At 43.9% G+C, this 23,420-nt stretch overlaps 1 protein-coding gene across 1 annotated transcript in view; it reads left to right on the top strand.

The window, feature by feature from the left end:
• Nucleotides 1-23,420, top strand: part of LOC144262123 (MFS-type transporter SLC18B1-like) — a 38,839-nt gene that overhangs the window by 6,030 nt on the left and 9,389 nt on the right. Inside the window, exons 4-9 of the mRNA XM_077811758.1 lie at nt 2,140-2,213; nt 8,421-8,568; nt 10,910-11,066; nt 13,364-13,500; nt 21,178-21,279; nt 22,753-22,844. Coding sequence (XP_077667884.1) covers nt 2,140-2,213; nt 8,421-8,568; nt 10,910-11,066; nt 13,364-13,500; nt 21,178-21,279; nt 22,753-22,844 — 710 coding nt within the window. The remainder of the gene's footprint in view (nt 1-2,139; nt 2,214-8,420; nt 8,569-10,909; nt 11,067-13,363; nt 13,501-21,177; nt 21,280-22,752; nt 22,845-23,420) is intronic.

The raw sequence follows: 23,420 nt of genomic DNA, 5'->3' as shown, positions 1-23,420 counted from the left end.
AACCCCTTGTTAGTCTCTTTCAAAATTGACACTCCTCCCACCCCCACCCCCTCACTGCAGTGATTACAGTCTGGCCAGTCAGTGGGCATGGAGCTAAACCATGCAAAAAAACATTTTAAAGCTGGAAAATGTCTTCTAGGTTCTTACCTTAAATATGGCTATCAAATATAGTTCTTAAGTTTAGTGTACAGGCTGCTTTAAGGCCCTAACTACACTTCTTTTAGTGTTAAGAGTGTGTTATCTTTTGCCCCTTCCTTTTTTTGGGAGGGGGGGGAGGGTGGACGGTGTGTGTGTGTGGGGGAGGGGGGGGGAGGATAGGGGGATAGTACTTGAAAATCTTTTATTGAAAAGTGTCATTAGACCTCTAGTGTTTCCAATGTAAAGTCCCTTCAATCTACAAGAAAAAGAATAAAAGCCCTTACAACAGACCACAGGGGTGAAAGTAAGACAGTATGGGTTGCTGTAAAAGTGGCCACCAGTACCGGTCTGTACAGCTGACTTTGCCACGACAGCGCTTTAAAGGGTCTACTTAAGTGCTGCTGCAACAGCATTTTAATGTCGTTGCCCCTTTTGCCCCTCCCCGGGCTGCCAACGGGGAGTGAAAGGAGCAGCTGCCCTGGGGCTGGCGAGTTAAAAGGGCCTGGGGCTCCAGCCGCCACCCTGGACCCTTTTAAATCACTGCTGGAGCCCCGGGTGGCGTGAGCCAGGCAGTGCAGATGGGCTGGCTGGGGGATGCTGACCTCCAGCCCCACCCCTTCTGCCTGAGGCCTCCACCCCTTCTGGGGCGATACCGTACCGGTAGGAGTTCAATTTTACTTTCACCCCTGATAGACCGGTAATGTAGAGGAGGAAAAAGAGGCATCTGGTTGTTTTCTCAGCACTGCTAATGTAAATATATTATTGCATTCATTTTCTTCTACCCACCTCCTGACCAGTTCTAAGTTTACCTTCTTTCTCGCTCCTTTCCATCAGTCTACATCCGTCTCTCTCTTCTGCTACCTCCCCCCACATAAGTTACACTTCTCCAAGTGCTTTCACAAAGGCTGAAAATATTCCTCTTGCTGAGCCACGAGGTTGCCCCACAGGTAGCTTTGATTGGAGTTGTAGTCTTTATGTATCTTGACAATATTTAGGAGTGCATGTGACTTCTCAACTGCAAGGTAAGTGAGTGGGGCTGTGGAGCAGCTGAGAGGCCTCCACTGGGGGTGCTGCTGTGTGAAATGCACAATTCATTACTAATGGAAGAGACAAGTGAGTAGCCTATATCAGTGATCAGACATCTCAGGGTTTCACTGAAAGCAGGACAAACCACTGGCTTCAGGAAAACAGGCTGCAGTACAGGAACTGGTTCTCTAGACCCAAACAATCCAAAGAAACTGAAATATCTGCTCATGCTAAGGGAGGGTTAGAATGCAATTAGAAGTCCCACAGGGTTATATTGTTGAAGGTGACCTGGCCATAGGCTATGCCCTCAGCCATCCATTTCCTAGCTGGTAGAGACTGTAGTGAAAGCAGGCCATGCTGTCTTGCCTCTGGCATTTCTGAAAATGGGGAGAAGTGAGGTGCGTTCCCTACCTCAGAGATGGTCACTAGTTTCTTTTAAAATTGGCTTCTATGACAGAATGATCTTTTCCCTGAATAATTAGTCTTCCACAGATCCTGTGTTTACTGCCTTCTGGAGCTTATATGCCCTGCACTGCATACCCTGTTGTCTTGGATTAGCTTCTAGTCTGTTAGATAGATGAGCAAAGGAGGAGCTGACTAAAATGGCCGTTTCCATCACCTACCTTAATAGCACCATTACTGCCTACTATAGGCAATGCTGGATGTATGTGAGTCACTCCATCGAATTGGTATAAGAATGCTGGGGCATTCTGCCACTGTATAGAGGCTACAGCAAATGGCTGTGAGAGTGTTAGCTCTACCAGTGACTTACTGTTGGGAAAAAGTAGGTTAAATCACTTAACCTAAAAATACTCTAAATGGTTTGGTTACAAGTTAAATGTGGGGGGAGTCAGTGATCTTTTTCTAGAATGTACACACAGTGTTTTTTATTTCATAACAAAACTCCCCAAATTTCCTTGATAAAAATGGACTGGAGATAATTAAAATGTAATATTTATTCTTCACCAATTGCAGCTTGTACAAATTGGAGCCAAATTCATGTTTGTAGCTGGGATGTTTGTCTCGGGATGTGTTACAATTCTGTTTGGGTGAGTGTGTTTTCTTGCATCTTATTTGTAGTGTGAAATTTGCATTGTGTTGTTAATTCTACAAAAAACAGATGGTCTTACTGTTAAAACTCAGGGATAGGAGTCAAAAGACTTCAGTTCTGTTTCTGACATTGGGCTGATGACTTAACTTCTCTTTCTTAGTTTTCCTCTTCTGTAAAGTGGGAATAATACTTACCTAACTCCTAGGGCTATAAGGCTTGTTTAGGACTGAGACCCTTGGCTGGAAGGTGCCATAAATGCAATTTGCTGTTTAGTTATTGGAAAAACTTCAAGTAAGTATGGTAATAAGTGCATACAAAATCTAGCTTACAAAAGGGGATTTTTCAATTGTTTTAAATGCATTTGGAAATTGGAAAGTTTGCCTGTTTGCCATTGTAGGAGCTAAGGCACCAACTTGTGCAATGTGTAGGCTTTTTAAAAATAAAGTGTCTATTCCCCATTGGGCAGCTGTGAAACTGTGAAATCAAGTTCAGCTTTGTGGGGATGTTGCTTGTCAAAACTATGAGGAGTAACGGAGGAAGGCACTGGAGTTCTTCACAGGGAAGAAGGATGCTGTGCTGGCCCTCTGCCCCCAAAGCGGGGCATGGGAGTTGGAGGAGGGCTAGAGACTGTTTCCCTCCCCTTCCCAGCAGCAGGTAGAACTCTCCTTTTCCTGTTCAGGCACTAGGGATCAGGGCCGGCTCTATGGGTGTGTTTTTTTTTGTTTTTTTTTGCCACCCCAAGCAAAAAAATTTGCTGCCCCAAGCTCAGGTGGGGCTGGGGCTTGCAGGCGGCGCTGGAAGCGGAGGGAGTGACGTCACCTTCTCCCAGCGCCTGCAGGGGCTTCCCCCCTCCCCTGCCTGGCTGCGCAGAGAAGCCCCAATATAAGGGGAGGCACAAGGCAGCGCAGCAGCCAGTGCACAGATGAGGTGATGCAGCCCTGGCTCCCCGGCAGGACTCGCTCTCTCCTCCCCAGGTAGCGGCAGGGCCCTGGCAGCTCAGCATCCCAGGGCTGGGGCTTCCCCTTCCCACTGCAGCCAGGAGCGCGGTGCCCTCGCCTCGTCTAAATGACGCAGCTCCGAGAGCGCAACTGCCCCGAAAAAATGGATGGCTGGAACGCCGCCCCTGGAAATGTGCCGCCCCAAGCACGTGCTTGCTTTGCCGGTGCCTAGAGCCGGTCCTGCTAGGGGTATGTCTACAGTGCATTGTCATCCTGGGTCTGTGGAATCTGAGTCTGCAGACTTGGTATCTTTGTTTTGCATCCACACTGCATAGGGAACCTGGGTTTATCATTTCTGGACCTGGGTCTTGCAATCATGCTGACGCATCCATACTGTGCTATGCTGACCCCAGTCAAACCCTATTCTTGGGGCATATTCCAGGCTTCCTAGTGTAGCCTCTAGCTGTAGCCATTCTAGGCCTTGTTTCACTGTGTATTGTGGGGAAACTTGACTGTCCATCCTACAGCACTCGACTGGAAGTTGTCTCAGCCTGCCAACGCATCCAGCTGAGTCATCTTTGGGTCTACACCCCCCCCCCCCCCAAGAACCAGAGCCATAACCATGGGTGAAGCACTGTTGGAAGAACTTGTCTAGCTTGCACTTTCCCTCCCATTTCAGGAAACGGTAGAGTGTCCATGAGACGCTGGTGGTTATTTTAATAGTGATTTTTTGGTCCTACTGGAGGCACTTCTCAGAAGGGAATACAGATGTAGCAGACTCCAGATGGTGGGTGCTGTTCATGATTCTTGCTATAACTGCAGATTTTCCCCATGTGTTGACTGGTGCTTCTGGAGCAGGGCCATGAGAACGACTAATGGGATCAGATCATGTGGACCTGGGATGCCCAGCAGTGGCTCCAGAACTTTCACATGAAGAAGCAGATGTTTCTAGAGCTTTGTCATCAGCTTGCCCTGACACTTCAGCATCAGGACACATGTGAGGGAGGCCAGGCTGGTCAAGAGCAAGGTTGCTATAGCCATCTGAAAGAAGGCTGCCCCTGACTGCTACAGATCCATGGCTAACCAGTTTGGTGTTGGCAAGTCAATGGTAGGAGCTGTGCTGGTGGATGTTTGCATGGTAACTGGAACTGAGATTTACCTAAAGGTTAATGGGCATAAACGAAGTCCCTGAAATAATTTTGAGAGATTGGGCTTTCCAAACTGCACTGGGGCATGGATGGGACTCCTGTGTCCTTAATTTGCTCTCCTCAAGGAGCATGAGTGCATAAACTACAAGTGATAGAACTCAATCATTATGGAGGCCCTGGTTGACCACGGAGGCTAATTCATGGGTGCTAATGTGGGCTGTTCCAGCAAAGTACATGGTGCCAAGGTTTTCTGCAGAACAGGACTTTACCTTCATGGACAGGCTGGGACACTATTCCCACCAAATGAGATGGTCAAAAATAGAGTAACTGTCCTTACTGTTGTTCTAGGGAATTCCACATACCCCTTATGGCTTATGAAACAGTACCCTGATCTCAGAAGGCCTGGCAAAAAAGGTTAATTACACCTTCAGTAGCTGTAGAATGGTGGTTCAGTGTGCCTTTGACAGATTGAAATCCTACTGGGGCTGTTTTGTTACCAGATTTGCCCATTACTTTGGGGTATGCTCATTTATTAGGGTTACTCTTCTGGGGGTGTGGGGGGCAGGGGTTCTGTCATTCTAGTGTACTGCTTGTGTCACTTGTTTTCATATGGCGCTCTATTCCTCCCTTCTGCAAGTCCCCTCCCAGTGGAGGTATCCTGCAGGACGTAGGTTCCCCAGGGCTGGGTTCCACCAGCCCCAAAATCAGATGAGCACACACACATTAACAGAGCAAGTATGAGTGGACCGGGTCAATCAGCACTCTCAAGCTGGCCCTTATATGTCCTTGGGCTCAATAGCCTGGGCCAAGCAGCACTTCCAAGCTGCCACCCTTGTATGCCACAGGTACTGCACCGGAATAGAGTAAGCCTGAGCAGACTGGGTCGAACAGCACTTCTGGGCTGCCACCCTCATATGCCCCTGGACTTGGCAGACTGGGTCCAGCAACACTTCCAAGCTGCCACCCTCATATGTCACAGGTTCAGCACATCCCTTTCCCCACTTTCTTGTCACAATTGTTCTGGTAGTAACCCACTTGATGAGCAAACCCCACGGTATTTTGGGGTGCTACAGGGATCTTTAGCTTAGATAAGAGAAGCGTTGCTGCAGAGTAAATAGGGAAGCCAGAAACACAAAAGAGTAAAGTTCAGAGAGAGGGAGGGAAGCAATCAGCTTAACCATAAACGAGTAATCAGCATAAGATGATGTTAGAGACTTAAAGCCCAGGAGGTTGTCTTGTGTCCGAGATCAAAACAATGAGTCTTGGGGAAATAAAACAACATTTTGCCCATCACTGAGGGAACAAAATGGACAGTGCTTTTTGCTTCCATGAAAGTTAGATCCTGGCCTTGAGGCTGGTGATGCTGAGAGGTTGCTGTAGGCAAGAAACTTAGCTTAGGCAAAGCTTTCCACCTGTTGAAAGTTTTGATTAGTCTCTGAGAAGTGTTATACTTATTTGTAACCAGTTCTCCTTTCACCATTTTAGTCAGTTTCACTTACGTCTGTGGCCTTAATCAATAAGCTTATTCTTGGGTTTATTATAAATTTATCTCGGTGCTTTTATACTTAGTAAAGTGTGAATCTTGAACTGAAAAACAGGCTGATGAGTACGCTCTCTTTGGAGACAGCCAACTTGGTAATTTCTGCGAGTGTCTAGTGACAGGATCTGGATATTACAGGGAACCCTCTTCTAGGGAGCATGGGGATTACAATGTTAACCTGCAGGGTACAGTAAAGGCTGGCACAGCTTCTCCAGAGATTGTTTGGGTGGCTAACAAAGTGGTGAGACAGGGAGTTGGTACCAGTTCAGCACCACTAAGTTGGTCTTTCTCTTGCTGAGACAGGTGGCTAACTAACTGACTCATAATCCTGTCCACTCCGAGAGAAAAAAACTCCAGCTCTGTTTCACCAATCCTGAGTGCCTCCCACCCCGGTTCTCTTTGGCCTTTCTAGTGTGTCATGTATGCACTGGCTGCTTCACAGGACTGGAAGAATGAATGTGGCACACGTGCCCATTCCAACTGGGCTTCATGCCTTGTAGCATGTACCACCCGATCACAGAATAGTCCAAAGGGTTCTGGGGCTGCAGGATACAATAGCGTGGTGGGGCTCAGGGTGTGGGACAGGAGCAGGAGGTACAGATGTAACTGTGGTTGGAACCTTCAGTCTCACTGCCCTGAGCACAAGCAGCTTCCCTAACCTTTCTGCTGCACTTGATTTTTCTCCCTCAAGTGTTGCTTCGGCTCCAGAAACTATACTGCCAATCTCTTCTACTGTGCTGCAGCCTCTCTCTCTGTCAGCCTGGCATATGTCCTCATCCCATTGGTATTGCTGCTGATGACCTGGTTTATCCAGGGTGTCAATTATCAATTCTTCTTTCCTGCTTCCTCCTTGATCTCTGTAGCCGCATATGGCTGCCCCCTCCCCTGACCCGTAAAAAGGTCCTGTTTGACTGACTGCCCTGCAGAGGTGAAAGGGCTGGCAAGACAAATGAAAGAACACATTGTCTGAGTATTTCAAAAAGAAGTTTGACTTCATCTGTAGCAAAAGTCAAGGTCAAAAATGATACTTTGGGTTTATTCTTAGATACTGTTGAGAGTTGAGCAGAAACCAACCACGTTATGATAAGGTCTGATTTACAAAATCAATTTAAATTATTTCTAACATTCCAGTCCATTTTTTCCCTTGTGGTGGAAGAAGGGCGACCACTTGTCATGGTTTACTACCTATGGTTTTCTAATCATTTTAGACTTATAGTGCCTGGCCAGTACATCTACGAGTGGAAGGGCCTACAGAGGAGGCCCTAATGAGCATGCCCTGCACTGAAATGTGACCACCCGTTTGGAGTCTGTGCTCCGGGAAAAGTTTGCAATCCATCAGCAAATGGGATTGTGTGGAAAACTTGTGGGGAAAGCAACAGGATGCTGAGTTCACTTGCAGATAGTGAAGCCTCCCTGCAAGCTCCCTGCAGTCCTGCACTGACCCCAGTGCAGCTTAAGCTTACACTACAGCCCCCATGGTTACATACAGACACCCCAGGTCAATTTGGACTCCTTATATGGCACCCACAGACTATTCACACACACCAAGGACAGCCTGGATTCCTCATAGGGCATCCATAGCCTAAATAACTTTTTACCCCTCCCCTGTTTGGATCATAGCTCAGTAAAAGGGACTGAAAAGCACCCCCCTTTCCTGACATCTTTCTGGACTCCTAATACAGGACTCCTGGAGTAGATACAACCCCAGGTGCATTTTGGACAGTTAGTAAGGCACCTGTGGGCTATAAATTCTCCCCCATTACAGCTGAGAGTAATTGGACAGTCAGCTTGGCATGGTCTAATGGTACCGATTTGTATGGCATTATGTACTATCAGTAAAAGGCTCTTTATCTCCATAAAGCATCTTTGACACAAGGGGAGGGGCTGAATATTTAGTAAAAAAATTTCATCATAACTGCTTAACTTTTTGTTTTCACTTCCCGGAATCCATTTTTAATTCAATGTGGCGGCTGGGAGTAGGGGTTGACACAAGGGTGCTGGCATGTGTTTCGCCTTTAGCAGTTACATGCTGCTACCCCCACTAATCATTTCATTGGCGCATAAGCCAAAATTGACTCTTCCATATATTATCTCGTGTTAATTTTCCACCCATGTCCTAGGACCTGGGTCTGAGAGCTTATTGACCCAAGTCAGAATATTTGTGTGTGGATGCTAAAGGAGGTCTGGACTCAAACCTGAGTCTTAGCATGGATTTACAATCCAGTATAGACATACACTAGAGATACTGGAGCTTCTAATATATCAAATACGTGCAAAAGCTGGAGCACCTAAGCAGGTCCTGGGACAGCACCTTCCACAGCACCTGATAGTGAAAGTGGAACTGAGCTTCTCATCAGGACACTGTCCTTGGACTCTGATGGAGGTGGGGGAGCCTGCATTGCCTGCTAGGTGTCTAAATGTTTCAAGCTCTTTCTTTGTGATGGATAGGTAAGAGTTATTCCCATTTGACAAAGGGCAAGTGACTTGCCCTGTGCTTTGACCACTAGACCATACTGTTTAAAGCTATTATCTTTTTGGTTTGTTTTATTTCATTTTGTTTTGTTTCCTTGTTCTTTCAGTCTGTTGGACAGAGCACCTGATGGGCCAGTATTCATTGGTTTGTGTTTTCTGGTTAGAGCGATGGATGCCATGGGCTTTGCTGCAGCAGTGACAGCTTCATTTTCTATTCTTGCAAAGGCTTTTCCCAATAACATAGCTACAGTAATGGTATGTACAGAACTACACATTATGGCCGAACGTCCAGAATAAAAGTGTTTTAATGACTCTCCTACATCTTTGTGCATTGTGCGTACCAGACAGCCACTGTAACCCTACAGATCATGTCAGGTGTCTAATATGAGCTCCTCAAACTTAAAAAGCCTGACAAAAATCTCTAATTTGAATTAAAAACAAAACTATATATCCCTAGATGAATAATCATGATTCAACTGCAATAAAAGTTATGCAAGTCCTGGAACAATGGAAGGAATGAGGATGTAAAACTGAGCTCATTCAGTAACATATGCAGGAGTTTTGTTTTTTTTTTTAAAAAAAAAACAAAACAACAAAACAAACAAAAAAAAACCTTCATGTCTTTCTGAGGATTAGTTGAGGAGGGATTTTTGATTGTTCTTTTCGTGATCCATTTACCGGCCTTCTTTGAAACATGGGTAGGATACTGACAGACAACATACAATCTGAAAGCTTTTTAAAAATGCAACCACTTAATCTAGTCTTCATGAAAACTGAATTCCATATGTCATATGACATCACACAACAAAGGAAAATGGTCTGGCTTATTCTACAGCTTTCTGCTTAAGGATCAAATCCGCTTTAACCAGGTGCTTCAGCGAGAAGTTAAACCATCACATCTGGGATTTTTTTTTTCTTCTAAAGGTTCCTCCATTCTAGGGTGACCAGATGTCCTGATTTTATAGGGACAGTCCTGATTTTTGGGCCTTTTTCTTATATACGCTCCTATTACCCTCCCACCCCCTGTCCTGATTTTTCACACTTGCTGTCTGGCCACCCTAAGTGGGACTGTTACGAAGTGCCCTATGCTGTTGTGTCCAGCTGCATTGGTGATGGCTTCACTAGGAGTAGACAGAAGGGAGGGAGTGCTGACCAAACCCTGCATGATACTAATCCTGTGCCCTTGCTTTAAAAACAGCAAACCAGTAGCAATGGGAGGAGGGATCTAAGACATGGATATGGCTGGAGACTTGGAGTAGGAATTGGTGCTGCTGTTCAATTAGATAGAAGTAATCCTAATTTTTTGGGTGTGTGTGAGCCAATTAACTCAAAGGAGACCAAGTGGAGACACAAGTCTGGTATACATTTAAGTTTTACCCATATTTTAATTATGGGTGGCCTTTTTTAACCAAAATAGTCATAGTGGCAAAAGCCTTTGTGTAGACACAGGTATACTAGTGTAAAGGTGATTTCTACCAGGGCAGTTTTTCTCCTTCCTGCATGGGAATAATGATACTGGTGAAAGCATTACCCATATAGTGCAAGCAGTACATCTTTCTAGTCTAGACATGCCCTTATGTGGGTTTTCTTGTCACTGTTCTATCACTTCCCAGTGGATATTATGGCTAACGACTCCCTTTTTTTTTCTTCTTTTTTTTTTTCCCCCTCGAACATTTCTTAGCCTAAGTATAGGCTGATCCAATGATGTAACTGAAGGGTAGTCAATTATTTTTGTCAAAATCCAAATTTCTTGGTCACGGTCCAGACTCCAGAGAAAATATAAAACATATGATAAGTAAATAGATTTTTGGGTCCATTCAAAAGCATTTGGTGGTCTGGGTTTGGCCTGTGGTCCGCCTGTTGACTACCCCTGATGTAACTAATGGAGACTAATAGTATTGTAAGAGGAGACTAAGTCCACATAGGCCCCCTTCATCCTATTCTTTGAGGTAGCATCTGATAAAAGAAACCAGACTTAGTGGGTCAAACATACCCATTTTGTGACTTGATAGACTTCATTAGATAGATGCAGGGGCTGAACTTGACCAATTGTATATAGGTAGAAAAGTGCTTCAGCTTAAGGCATTTTTCACCCAAGCCCCAAAGAAGTGACTTGATGATGATCTACTGCAATATGCTTACTAAGTTCTCCCCTTCAGGTTCTAATGTAATTTTGTATTTGGGAAATGTAGTCACTTCATTGCTGGCATCCCTGCAGATGTACTGGGTATATGGAACAGCAATGGAGGTATTTTGCCCCAGGAACCAGGTATGTTAGGCAGTACGTGAGTGGCTAATACCAAAAAAGTAAGAACTATACTTGGTCCTGTCCTCTCTGTGCTGTAATAAGAGGATCAGATTCCTTTACCTAGACAACTTTTCAGACTCCTTTTGCTGTCCTTGCATGTGAAGGTGGTGGTTGATGGTTGTGACTTGTTCTAGCTCTTGATCAATGACAGAGCCTCACTTCTATCTAACCAACCTCATCACACTGAATGCTCCTCATAGGAAGTGATTTTTGTCTCCAGACTGTTGCTGAAGAATTCAGATGAACCCAAAAATTGATGTTTGTTCTCTCTCTCTCCCTCCTCTTTAGGGCTGTCTTGAAACATTTACAGGGCTTGGATTGGTGCTGGGCCCACCTATAGGTGGCTTTTTGTATCAGTCCTTTGGCTATGAAGTCCCTTTCATAGTGCTAGGATGTGTAGTGCTGATCCTGGTGCCTCTGAACATGTACCTCTTACCAAAATACGGTAGGCTCTTCTCCTTCCACTTCCTTTGCTCAGTATTTCAAATTTGAGATGGATGGATAGATAAATGCATACTCTAGTAAAATAGTTACACACAAGAAGAATTAAAATATCTGTATGAGATTCCTGGAGCTGGATCAGGCATAAGAAGTCTTTTATGCAAAATTGCAACTGATTTTAATGGTGCAGGATCAGGTCCTTGTTGAACATAACTAAAAATAATGGGTGCATGTGGCTTGGAATGAACCAAATGTTTTCTGTCCATCCCTGTAAATGCTAGCTTTCTCTGTTGCATTGAAATGCAGTGAGATTTTTCTACATGTGTCTCTGGGCTTTGGGACTGGAAATGATTAGTTGTCTTTGCTTAGTAGCATTTTGAGGCTAATTGGAGGCGTACAGTACTGAGGACAAAGGGATTCCAATGTATTGTATTCCACACAATTCAAGATATAATTAACACATACAAGAGAATTCAGCTGCATGCAGTATTTTGAACCCTGATGCATTCTGGGGAGAAAAGGTAGCTAGAAGTTAACGGTCCATATAATATGAACAGCCTAATATTAGAAGGTAGTCATCACCAGATTGCTGGACTATAAAACTAATGGAACATTGGAGACGTGATAACTTTGGAGGATAATAACTGCATGGCTAAACACTTGTGGGTTTTCTATAAAGCTTCAAGTGAGGGGATGGTAAGTAACTATAACAAATCACAGGAGAGGAAGCACATGTATATAATACGCACGTTTCAGAGTAGCAACCGTGTTAGTCTGTATCCGCAAAAAGTCTCTAAGGTGCCACAAGTATTCCTGTTCTAACAAATTTATTTGAGCATAAGCTTTCGTGGGCTACAGTCCACTTCATCAGATGCATAGAACGGAACATATAGTAAGAAGATTATATACACACACACACACATACAGAGAACATGAAAAGATGGAAGTAGTCATACCTTAATTAATTAAGATGAGCTATTATCAGCAGGGGAGGGGAAAAAACCTTTTGTAGTAATAATCAAGATGGCCCATTTAGGCAGTTGACAAGAAGGTGTGAGGCTACTTAACATGGGGAAATAGATTCAATATGTGTAATGACCCAGCCACTCCCAGTCTCTAGTCAAACCCAAGTTAATGGTATCTAGTTTGCATATTAATTCAAGCTCAGCAGTTTCTAATTGGAGTCTGTTTTTGAAGCTTTTCCTTTTTTTCTCCTGCTGATAATAGCTCATCTTAATTAATTAAGGTATGGCTACTTCCACCTTTTCATGTTCTCTGTATGTGTATAAATATCTTCTTACTATATATTCCATTCTATGCATCCGATGAAGTGGGCTTTAGCCCACAAAAGCTTATGCCCAAATAAATTTGTTAGTCTCTAAGGTGCCACAAGTACTCCTGTTCTTTTTTTTTTTTTACACATACATATGAGTCTGTATCCTGCTTACTACCACTAGATGGGATATGCTGGTTAACCATTTGTCTGTCTTTGAAAGATGTATATAGCTTGGATATAAATACTCTGAATTATGCAGCTTTGGAATTTTGCTATGTGGAAGTCATTATACAATAGTCATAGGTTTTGATCTTGTAGATGATGCATATGAGTAGCAGTTCATTGTACACACATCGAGATCATGCACATATTGAAGTGTGCGCAGGAGCAGGGCAATGGAACATAATTTAGAAATGAAAAGACATCACAATGGCACCTGAAATGTGTCTTGTCTAGAGTTCGTATCCAAGGTGCAGGAAGCCTGATCAGGTAACTGCATGAATACACTTATGAATTTGGTTTGACAACTGAAAATCTTTTTTGTTTTGGTAGCACATGTCTGAACTAGGAATCCCTGAAAAGGGAGAACTTCCACATGTGGTTTTATGATGCACAATGTGTTTATTATTTTTTCTTTTTAAGGCCAGAATGAATTATTAGATTATCTAGTCTGATTTTATGTAATGGCAGATGGTGTACTGTAGAGAAATGGCTGTATTTAATATTTTTGCTTCACTTAATAGGCAATAGCTCAATTACTTTAATCTAAGATGAAGGCATTAAATAGGAAAAATTAAGTTCTGTTTTCTCTTCCTCCCCTCCTCCACCCCCTCCCCCCCCCCCCCCCCGGTTAATTTGTCTATCTTCCAATTTTGGAGGCTTTGTGTATGAGGTGACCATCTTTAAAGCAGTGGGAGCGGGAGAATACCAAATCTTGGAAGCAAGAGAGTGGGTTATGAGCATATCAAATTAAACACAACCCATGCTACCAAAAGAACACAGTTTCATTTCTTCTCTTAAAACAGATGCAATCGCTACCAAGGACTCGTTGTGGATGCTCGTTACTCTGCCAAAAGTTTTATTTCTCTGTTTTACTAGATTTTCACTAAGTGCGTGTTTAGGCTTTCTGGATCCCACTATGTCACTGTTCGTTTCAGAGAAGGTGAGTCATCTTAATGTGCAAGAGATGGGTTAATGACTTCAGCAATATGGATTACTTTAATTCAAATATTTTAAAATGGATGTCCTAATAAATTGGATTTTTTAACAAACGTGCTTGTCATCGGCATTAGCCAAGCTTAATACTGTATATTGTTGACTTGCCATTCAGAGTAATTTGATTTCCACAGTGCTCTTTTAAATTTTTTTCCAGTTGCACAAGTTCCTTCCCTAAGGTATTCAAACTGTGACTGCAACTCTCCCTTTCATGCACCCCTGTCTGTCAGATAAAATGAGTAAATGCTTTGTCCTTGGGATAATAGTCACTGTGACAGAACATTGTCCTAAGCAAAAGCATCTTATTTTGGGGCTAAGCTGTTTTGGCTCCACCTCTGCTTGTAAAAACACACAAACTGTTTCAACAGTCTGTTCTGCAGACGCTATCTCGGCCTTGTCACTTATCCATTAAGATGGATAATGTAACTTGTTTGTATGCTTGTATGACATGCTGAAATAAAGTGCCTGCTAACAAAATCATTAGGTATGTATTAATGATGTCGTCATTATATTTCCCCATCAGGAAACTTGAAAACCAAGCTTAATTGCAACTTTGCCAAGTGCAAAATTTTCCTGATTCTTTTCCATTTAAAGTCTCTGGATAAGATGAACAGATAATGCATGTGTGAGTGGCAGGGGGTTCGTGTGCATGTGATTGGGTAAGAAGAGTATTTACAGACTTTGAGGTTTTAATTGAAATAGCTGCAATCTTGGAATATTTGAATTGACTGAGCTCTTCAAATCTAGAATTGTGAATTGTTCATGCCATTGGCCTATAAAACTAGGGAAAGGCAAATGACAAGCGAACAAAGCCTACTCTACAATATTCTAACTTCTTATTCTATTGTTGTTGAATCACTGAGACCATTTTCCTCTCCCTCCCATGCCCTGTTCTGAATCTCTCTCTATATTACAGAGACAAAGTGGGTAAGATGATCTTTTATGGGACCAACTTTTGTTGGTGAGAGAGAGAAGCTTTTGAGTTACAGAGCTCTTCTCCAGGTCTGGGAAGGGTATTCAGAGTGTCATAGCTAAATACAAAGTGGACCTGCTTGTTTAGCATAAGAAATTAATACATATTGTAAGGGACCATTCAAGGTAAAGTGGCCCATTAACACCCCTCCAGTCATAGAACAAAAAAAAGTGGGGTTAGTGGGTTACAGATTGTTGTAATAAGACATAAAGCCAGTATCTTTATTAAGACCTTGATCGTAGTATCTAGCAACATTATGAATTTAAGCTCAAGGCTCCATCTTTTGAAAGTGTTGCACAGGTTTCCTTTGAGGAGGAGGACTGAGAGGTCAGATACGGAGTGATAGTTTTGTGAAAAGTGTTCACCCATGTGTGATATGGTGTTTTTGTCTTTTATCACTTTTTTCTGTGCGAGTTTATTTGACAGCATAGTGATTGTCTGATTGTTGGGGCATTGAGTGCACTGGATGAAGTAAACCTCACATTGTGATAGGCACGTGTAGGACCACTGGATCTTGAAAGCTGTGTTGTGGTGAAGTATTTATCATTATAGCAGTGGAGATATTCCTTCTGTTGTTCTGGCAGGGTCTAGTGCCATTTTGAGTTGGTGGGCCCTAGTCTGCGGGAAGCTTGCTTCTGATGAGGAGCTTGGTGAGGTTGGGGGGAGGGGGTTGCTTCAAGGCCAGAAGAGGGGGTTCAGGAAAGACTTTTTTTCAGGATGTAGTTCCCATTGAGCATGGTGTGTAATTGTTTAATGATGCCCTATACGGGCTCTGGTGTGGGGTGGTAACTGTCAAGTGGGTATATGCAATCAAAATTTTTGTTTGTTCTGTAATGGAGCAAGCTCTCCTGGGCTATTAGGGAGGTCTGGTCTGTGATACGATCCTCTTCTCTGGTGTAGTGTCCTTATTTAGTGAAAGCGGCAAAGAGTCCTGTGGCATCTTATAGACTAACAGACATATTGGAGCATAAGCTTTTGTGGGTGAATGCCCACTTCATCAGATGCACGTAGTGAAAATTTCCAGAGGCAGGTATAAATATGCAGGCAAGAATCAGGCTAGGGATAACAAGGTTTGCTCAATCAGGGAGGATGAGGCCTCTTCCAGCAGTTGAGGTGTGAACACCAAGGGAGGAGAAACTGCATTTGTAGTTGGCTAGCCATCCAGTCTTTGTTTAATCCTGAGCTGACAGTGTCAAATTTGCAAATGAACTGAAGCTCAGCAGTTTCTCTTTGAAGTCTGGTCCTGAGATTTTTTTGCTGCAGGATGACTACCTTTAAATCTGCTATTGTGTGTCTAGGGAGATTGAAGTGTTCTCCTACAGGTTTTTGTATATTGCCGTTCCTAATATCTGATTTGTGTCCATTTATCCTTTTACATAGGGACTGTCCAGTTTGGCCGATGTACATAGCAGAGGGGCATTGCTGGTACATGATGGCGTATATTACATTGGTGGACGTGCAGGTGAATGAACCAGTGATGGCGTGGCTGATCTGGTTAGGTCCTGTGATGGCGTCGCTGGTGTAGATATGTGGGTAGAGTTGGCATCGAGGTTTGTTGCATGGATTGGTTCCTGGGTTAGAATTACTATGGTGCGGTGTGTCACTGCTGGTGAGAATATGCTTCAGGTTGGCAGGTTGTCTGTGGGCGAGGACTGGCCTGCCTCCCAAGGCCTGTGAAAGTGCGGGATCGTTGTCCAGGATTGGTTGTAGATCACTGATGGTATGTTGGAGAGGTTTTAGCTGAGGACTGTATGATGGCCAGTGGAGTTCTGTTGGTTTCTTTCTTGGGCTTGTCTTGTAATAGGAGGCTTCTGGGTACACGTCTGGCTCTGTTGATCGATTTCCTTATTTCCTCGTGCAGGTATGACAACCCAACATCATCAATTTATCAAGAGTACCCCTAATTGCAGCTGAATTATCTGTTCTTTACAAGGGACCAAACTTCTGCCCCACCACAGACCCTGATACCATACTAACATGTGGGAAAATGAGAATAATTCTTCCATTGACTGCTTCCAAGTATTCTTTCACAACAGTGACAAAATCACCTACCACTATTACATCTCCACCCACAGTCATAAGAAAAAAAAGAATCATCTGACTGGACACTTAAGTTTCCTTTAAGCTGCACAAACATGTGGCCATGCAGCAGCCCATTAAGTGTCACTCAGGTGCTCAGGGCTGCGGCGGGGAAACATGCTTCTCTCCCATCCCTGGACCTGCTGGGGTGGGGAGAGGCACCTTTCCCCGCCGCCCCTAGCCCAGCCCACCCTGGACCTGCTGCGGCTGGGGGAGAGGTGCCCCTCCTCCTTCTCCCCTCCCTCAGCCCGGACCTGCCGTGGATGGAGAAGAGGCACCTTTCCCATGGTCCCAGTCCTGGACTTGCTGCGGCAGGGGGAGAGGTGTCCCCACCCCGGACCTGTTGCAGCTGTGGGTGGGAGAGGCACCCCGGCCGCAACCCAGACCGGCCCAGACCTGACGCGGATGGGGAAGAGGCACCTATCCCGTGGCCCCAGCCTCGGAGCTGCCACAGCAGGGAGAGGCACCTCTTCTCCCCCCTCCCCCCCGAACCCAGGTGCTGCAGCGGAGAGAGAATACTGGGGGGGGTCCTCTCTCTCTCCTTCCTATAGCCCTGGGGCAGCATGCACCCCAAAGCCCTCATCCCCAATCCTCTGCCCAAGCCCTGAGCCCCTTGTCACCATCCCCCCACCCTTAGCTGGAGCTCTCCTCCCCTGCACCTCAACCCTCTGCCTGAGCCCCCTCCCACACTCTGAACCCCTTGGCTCCGCCTCCTGCCACATTAATTTTGTTATGTGCACCAATATGGAGGTGATGGTGCACATAACAAAATTCATTCCACATATATGTGGGAAAAATTAGAGGGAACACTACTGGACACCCCACATTGGACAAAACCACACTTTTTCTGCTTCAGGAAAAAAATAGACTGTGAAATCCTTAAACATCATATCTAGCACAATCTTTCCACTGCCAAGAGGGTAGCTGTACAGTCCCTGAAATCCAACCACTAGATAACGATCAAACGTGCAGACAAAGCGAGTATTGTCGTAATTCGCAACCATGATGACCGCATCAATGAGGTTAACTGACAACTTTCTAACAATGCCTACTATAACAAACTCAGAGAAGACCCCACACCACAATTCACCCAGGAATTTAAAGATACAATCAAATCCTTCCTCAAGCAACTCCAAGAGAAACTCTACAACTTCGTCCTGCACAAAACCACCCCAGGGATCTTCTACATGCTTCCTGTGGTATACAAACAAGGGAACCCAGGCAGACCAATCATACCTAGCCATGGCACTCTTATTGAAGGAATATCCAGACTCATGCAAACCATCCTCAAACCACTCACCACACAAAAGGTCAGCTTCATCCAGGACACAAGAGACTTCCTGCAAAAACTCTGCAACGTTAACAAGCTCCCTCAAAACACCATCCTTACCACCATGAATGTCACCCCCTCTATACCAACATTTCTCACAATGAAGGCATCACTGCCTACCTCCAAATATCTACAAGACCATAAACACTCAGATATTCACCCCAAACACATCACCAAACTTCTCCATTTCATCCTCACCCATAACAATTTCAAATTCAACAACAAACAGTTTGTTCAAACCATGGAAACAGCCATGGGTACTAGGATGGCTCCCCAATATGCCAACCTGTTCATGGGTCACCTTGAGAGAGAATTTCTGGACAAATGCACCATGAAACCAATGATGTACCAGAGATCCATGGATAGCATTTTCATCTAAACTCCCTCAGAGATTTCCACCACAACTTCAACAAGCCGCCACCCATCCACCAAACTCTCTCTAGAACACTCCCTCACCAGCATCAACTTCCTGGACAGCACAATCGGCTTAAACAATGGATCCCTACAGAAAACTGTGTACAAGAAACCCACGGATCACCACGCTGGACTTCACAGATTCAGTAACTACCCAAAACACACCAAGAAATCTATCTACAGTCAGGCACTCAGATATCACAGAATATGCTTTGAAGAGAAAGTCCGGGATCCATATCTTATGACACTTAAAACTGCCTTCACCAGACAAGGACGTTCCACCAGAGACGTAGATTGCATCAGGGAACAGGCCCCCCAAACACCCTGAGAGAATCTTCTTCAATATGGAAATAAAACAGTCTCTGCACAACCCTAGTTGTCACCTTGTCACAATAGAACTGCCCCCCCACTCAGGGAGTCCCCTGGGGAAGCACAAGGGTTCTATATATTGCTAATGCTATTATATGTAAGGGAAAGGATCTTGGGAAGGGCAAAGTATGAATGTGGAGTGAAAAATTTCTTTGCAGGTTGAGAGGCCAAAAGGGGAGGTGGGGAGGAGAAAGGAGAAGGTTAACTCAGTGTTCCAGCTAAACCCAAAGATAAGTTGACGACTCCAGCCCAAGGTCACTGTACACAACAAATTCTCTTCTACCTGCCAAGAAAGACAGGGGGCTGAGATTCCAACCCTGACCAGCTGTGAAAAAGGAGACCTGCTGAACAAAATTGCAGGGGCTGCGAAAATGAGTGAGATGGCGAAGGTCAGCACGTGAAAAATAACTGTCCTCACATCCCTGAAGTCGGTAAGTGTTTTGGGAAAGCCGAGGAAGCTGCAAAAGCTGGTTTGGACTGGTACAAAGAGCATGGGGGACAGAGGTCCCTGAACGGAATACCCCCAGAAGAACCAAGGGCTTAAAAATCCTCCCAAGAGCCAGGGCAGGTTGGAGATCAACAGCAGACCCTGGACAATCAATACACAGGACAGAACTCCTGTCCACCTTTCCCCCTCTTCTTACATTACACCCAGGCTTGGCCAGCTTTGGGTAGTACGTGTGTGAGTATGAAAGTGGGTTAGGGCTTGGGGCACTAATACTTTCTTCCTTCCTCTGAGTGACGTGGGGAACCCCCAGCACTCTCTGCTGTTATTTTACTTTATTTTATTAATAAAGCTTTAAAATTTAGTCACTTAGTGTGCTCCTTCATCTCCTTCCCTAACGATTCTGCGGCCTCAGCCTGATCACCTGACACCCCAGGCAGATAGGTTGTGACAGATTTAAGTTACCAATTGCCCCATACTGGAACCCCTATGGGGTATCATTAAATAATTATAACCCATACTTTCTGAGGACCTCATCCTGAAAGAAATATTTCCTGAATCCCATTTTTTGGCCTTGAAACAACCCCTCATCTCTCCAAGGTCATCTGAAGTAAGCTCTCCACAGACCAGAACCCATCAACTCCAAATGGCACCAGATCTTGCCATAACAGAAGCAAAACTTGAAGACACATCTCTATGGCTACAATGATCAATACCCCCCACAGTGCAGCCTTCCAGATCCATGGGTCCTACACATGCATCTCAGTCATAACATGTGGTGTACCTCATTGAGTGCACTATATTCCCCAATAACAACTCATAACCAGACAGTCATTATTTTCTCAAATGAACTCACAAACAAAAATGACAAAAGACAAAAACCATATCACCATTGGGTGGACACTTTTCACAAAACAATCACTTCATATCCAAGGTGACCAGACAGCACGTGTGAAAAATTGGGACAGGGGCTGCGGGATAATAGGTGCCTAAATCAGACAAAGCCCCAAATATCGGGACTGTCCCTATAAAATCAGGACATCTGGTCACCCTATTCATATCTGACTTCTCAGTCGTCCTCCTCCTCCTCAAAGGAAAACTGGACATCACCTTCAAAAGACAGAACATTCTTAAATTCATAACTTTGCTAGACACTAAAATCATGGTTTTAATAAAGGCATGGGAATTATGGTGTATTACAACAATCTGTAACCCACTGCCCCACCTTTTTTACCTATGAGCAGGGTGTTAATGAGCTACTTCACATTAATGGACCCTTTAGACTATATGCTAACTACTGATGCTAAACAGTCTGTTCCATACTTTGTATTTAGCTGTGACACTTTGAGAGCCCTTCCAAGACCTGGAGAAGAGCTCTGTGTAGCTCAAACTCTTGTCTCTTTCAACAGAAGTTGGTTCATTAAAAGATATTGCCTCACCCACCTTGTCTCTCTAATATCCTGGAACCAACATGGCTGCAATAACACTGCAAACAACAACAGAAGGTTTTTTATTACTCAAAAAAAAAATCAAATTATAGCTTTTAAACTGGAAAAAAGAAATCTTAAAGGCAAGTCATGCTGTAAAATAAATTCACCTAGTAGGAAGGTACAAATGCTGTAGTAATCTACTATTAACAAAACTAAACACTGGAGGAGATGTAAATACCAAAGCCACTTGTACTGAACTCTGAGATATAGATTTCAAACACCCCAGATTCTGAGCTGTTAAAATGCAGCATTCAGGATTGGGGGCAAATCTCTGTCTACTTTTGAGATTACACTTGAGCCATACATGTCTATGGAGTGATGGAATCTGATGAATTGAATAGATTTGCGGTTAAGGGGGAACCCCAAAACTACTGCTGATATTGGAGTAGCAAGTATTGAAAAATATATTTCATGAGAAGTTAAAATTATTGGCTTCAGCCGCTTAACTTAAAATGTGATTCTTATGGAATACTTCAATCATTCTGTACTTTTTTTAAAAAAAAACAAAACTTTGTATTTTACAGTTCAAATTACCAGCTGGTTATGTGGGTTTAGTATTTCTAGCGTTGGCACTCTCCTACTCCCTGCCTTCACCATTATTTGGGCTTCTAAGTGATAAAATGCCAGTGAGTAAAATCTCTTGTTGCTTGTATAGTGTCATATGTACGTGACTAGCTTAAATATGCAAAGTAAAAAAGCAGAGAAATCTCATTTCTGAAGTCTTAGACCAAGACCCCAATTCTGCAAAAGGATCCATCTGCCAGGCCTTTACACCTGCACTGAATCACGTTTTCATCAAGTCAGTGGATCCCTTTGTAGGATCTGGGGCTACACTAAGATCACAAATACACTTGTTCATTATCTTTACTGTTTCTATGTACATTATAGCTGATACACAGCTGGAGTTTTACATGGGCTAAATGGATGATCTGCCTCTTAGATGTAAAGAATCACTACTCTAGGTAGAGCTGGAATTGGGGTGGGGGGGAGGGAGAGGGTGTAGGGTAGTGAACAAACGATAAGGAAATTAAAAAAAAAATTCCCCCCCTTCTGGACAAATGTACTGGCCAGCCATATCTTGACACTCTTAATGAAAAGCTCACTATAGGAATATATTTCAAAGGAGCTCTGTATGTGTGTGGGCTAGGAGGCTTTGGTGACAGCCTTTTACCTTTGGAGATCTTTGTTTAAACCTTATCTGATCACAAGTGCAAATGTCTACTTATTTTGACATAGTATGTGTCACTTTTTGCTACATAATTGGCTGCCACTGCTTTTCCTGTGGTCTTTTGCCATTTACCAGAGACATTGAACATCCAAAATTAGATGCATGGTCAACTCTGTATGGCAGCAAGCGCTTGATAGTACTGGGAGCGATTAATATTACATTAGCATCACATGCAAACTTTTTTTTTTTTTTTAAATACTGCTGAAAAGTAGGTCCTGAATCATACTGCTGGTGAAAACCAAGCTTTGGGCCCCTGGTAGCAGAGTCTGCTTGCAAGAGAGTCACAGTGACTTGAAATACCCTTACCTCCTGATTTTGTCATCTGCAAGCCTCCTGATGTAATCGACACAGTAGGCACACTTGCCAGGGAGAGGGCATGATAGGAAATGTACTAATTAGTGCCTCTCCCATACATCTACCTATGGAGCCTCAGTCAGAATGTAAAGGAGTTTTCCCCAGGGGCCACTTTTAAAAGCTTGGGATTGAGGTAATCCAGTTAAACAAATTTGCCTCTAATACCGGTCATGTCTGCAGCATCTTCTTACACTGGGAATAGGAGATACTGTGCTGCCATAACTAATGCTGAGTGGCAAATGTTAAGTGTAAGGACTCGTACGCTGTTGTGATGGGGAGAAAATATTAACTTTCTCTAGAAAATTATTGTTCTAAATCCCACTCCCTGCTTTCACCCACAAGAGGTTTGAACTGCTTCTGAAGGAAGGGAAATGCATCTGAATGAGTCCCAAGTATCTTCCTTTCCCTGGTGGGCCAGAAGCACCTTACGCAAGTTATTTTTGCGTATGTGCTAGTTTAGCAAATAAGAGTTTGGTTGAGTTTGGATTTCTTTAGACCTTTGATTTCTCTTTCTCAGCACCTAAGGAAATGGTGGTTGGTCTTTGGGGGCTTACTGGCAGCACTGTCCTTTTTCCTGTTAGGACCTGCTCCCATCTTGCACATTGAAAGGTACAGTTTACCGCCTTTTATCTCTAACCCTATCAAGTGAGCGTTCCCCATTAATTGGCATTCTGTCTAATTATGACCACTTTATGTAGCCATTCAATACAAGAGGATTTTATCTACTGAGCTTTTGGAAAGAGATACTGTTTTCCTTGCTCAAGCAGCAGAATACAAATGGGAACTTCAGAATACCTACATACGGTTATAATTAAAAAATGACTAGAAAATGACTAGAAAAAATAACTCTGTATTGACCTGCATCCTTTGCTCTTCAGAGTTGTATCTGCTCACTTTAGTCTGTGTGTGGGGTGGAGAATAATAAAGTTTAGTTTTGTTATTACTGGTAAGTCCTCCAGGACCAACATGGCTGTGGGAGAGCAAAGTGATTTATTTGGTTAGTGCTTGAGATGCATAAGCAACTACAGCTATGTCTTCACAGGGCGGGAGGGAGAGTTCCCACTGAGAGAGCCATCTTGATGTTATATCTAATGGGAGACAGGTACTGTGTTTTGATTTATTTGTTTAACCTCCGTGTAGCTAGATGAGGTAAATGCTATAACCTGCATTTGATGTTTACCTCAA

This window comes from Eretmochelys imbricata, chromosome 3 (genome assembly GCF_965152235.1).
Source record: "Eretmochelys imbricata isolate rEreImb1 chromosome 3, rEreImb1.hap1, whole genome shotgun sequence".
NCBI classification, from domain to species: domain Eukaryota; kingdom Metazoa; phylum Chordata; order Testudines; family Cheloniidae; genus Eretmochelys; species Eretmochelys imbricata.
The sequence above is the reverse complement of the archived record's forward strand: the minus strand, read 5'-3'. Positions and strand labels throughout refer to the sequence as shown.